The 1946-nt window shown below is 57.4% G+C and overlaps 1 protein-coding gene across 1 annotated transcript; it reads right to left on the reverse strand.

Annotated features, from left to right (window-relative positions):
* Window positions 1-6: 6 nt before the first annotated feature.
* LOC133221195 (scale keratin-like) lies at window positions 7-617 on the reverse strand (the record flags this gene model as incomplete). Its single annotated transcript, XM_061369901.1, has 2 exons — window positions 480-617; window positions 7-375 (listed from the first exon to the last, which is right to left on the reverse strand). A coding segment is annotated over exon 2 (345 nt), but the record flags the coding sequence as incomplete, so codon positions are not given.
* Window positions 618-1946: the final 1329 nt, after the last annotated feature.

The following is a 1946-nucleotide window of genomic DNA, read 5'->3' on the forward strand; positions in this document are numbered from 1 at the left end:
GGAGTTCCAGAGCCTCTGGCTGTAGCGGGGCAGAGCCAGAGGGCTGCAGGCGGCAGGAGCGTAGGGTCTGCCAAAGGTGCAGAGACCCCCCGAGGCCTGAGTGGCCCCAGCACCGTAGAGGCCTCCCAGCCCCAGGTTGCCCCCAAAGGCGGGTGCTCCGGAGGAGCCCACCACGGCTTGCTGGGGGAAGGAGCTGAGGATGGGGCCGGGGAAGGTGACAACCACAGGCGGTGGCTGGATGAAGGCTGAAGAGTCGGGGCACTGGCGGGCGCACAGCTCGTTGCAGCTCTCAGCGATGGGCTGGGGGACGGCAACGCCGGTTCTTGGTGGGCACAGGTCGTAGCAAGACATCTTGGTGTGCAATGGAATGGTGCTCTGCAAGAGTTACAGGTTGTAAGAGAGCAGCAAAGGGTAACTCCCAAGATGGACAGCTTGGGGCTGGTGCACAGGGCCAGAAGGACAAGCGCTCACAGACTTACCCTGTTCCTGGAGGAGGAGGCGACCAGAGTGGTGGTTGGGAGAGACTGGCAGAGGCACAGCTTTTATACCGGCCTTGCCAAGGCTCAGCAGTGCCTTAACCAATCTGCAGCGGTGGAAGCACCTTCCTGCCCATGATGACGGGGTTCCCTAGCTCCTGCCCCTCCCTGAGTCAGCATCCCCTTGCCACGACAGCATATGCTTACTTCCAGGTTTTCTTCCTTCCCCATTCTGCCCTATGGGCTACATAACAGCTAACATCTCCCACACAAAAACCTGTGCCTCCCCATCACCACAGACACTGTAAAGTCCCTCTCAGTGCTGGAGCACGGCTGGCCATATCTCATGATGTGCAGGCCCAATTGGGTGTATATGCTCCTGAAACAACGTACAACAGGAAAGAAAAGTAGGATGTCACTTCTGCCCCAGCATTAGAGAGGTTGAAATACAGAACCTGTAGGCAGATAGAAGCTAGCTCGTCTTAGGTGGAGAGTTGTTCACAGTGCTGAGCAAGCAGTGTACAAGAGCAGTGCCTTTGATTTTGCATTTTGCAACTTCTTGCCTCTGTAGATAATGGACACAGGCTGCACGTCACACAGTTGTTCATGTGTAGGAAGCCTTTGAAAGAATAATTATTGCTCAGTGAAAGCAGTCTGTTTTGCCTCGTGGATTTGCAAGGAATGTATGAAAATGTCCTAAGACCAAGCCCATGGGGAAGAGCCATGGCACGCTTGGCACTTGCAGTCAGCCTTTGTCACGCTGCTTGCCCTCTGACACATGGAGATAATGAAAAGCCAGTGGGGACAATCTGACCCATGAGGTGGCAGCAGTCAAGTGACCAAGCAGGGTAATTGCTGGAGCTGATAGAGCGACTTGGGGCTGGTGAGGAAGCGGCATCAGCAAAACAGCCCTGCACCACGCAGGGAGGAGGCCAGGAATTGGCTGCCATGAGCCACGTGCCCCCAGCACGGCCGCTGCTCCCCACCCTCGCCAGCCAGGCATAAAAGCACTGCCCGGGCTGAGTGCTGGCATCCACCGCTCCTGCCTTGCTCTGCTCAGGAAAAGGGTAGGTGAGTACCTGCGGGGCTCTGCCACCAGTGGCCAAGGCTGGTGAGGGACTCCCTATCCAGGAGAGCTCTGGCACAGTGGCCATCGGGGGAGCAGGCTGGGGAGGGTGAGACAGCCCTAAGTGATGGCAGAAGGAGGGAGGATAGAGCCGCTTGAGGAGCACAAGCAGAGCCAGGATCAGCGCAGGCTCTGGGGAAGGGATTGTGTGGACTCTGTGTGTGAAGAGTAGGGCGTAGATGGGGAAAGGACGGGCCAAAGACAAACGCTGGGCAGCGCAGGCAAGGCAGTGGCTGTGGCCCCTGTAGCTGCAGGGCAGCATGAGAACAGCGCTTCTTAACTAGGAGAGATCAAGCCTTCACTCATGACACCCATGCTTGGTATTGCAGGCTCAGCTCTCTCGC

This window comes from Neopsephotus bourkii, unplaced genomic scaffold (assembly GCF_033783945.1).
Source record: "Neopsephotus bourkii isolate Nb327-2 ecotype Australia unplaced genomic scaffold, CSIRO-AGI_Nbou_v1 NB_158, whole genome shotgun sequence".
Classification (NCBI taxonomy): domain Eukaryota; kingdom Metazoa; phylum Chordata; class Aves; order Psittaciformes; family Psittacidae; genus Neopsephotus; species Neopsephotus bourkii.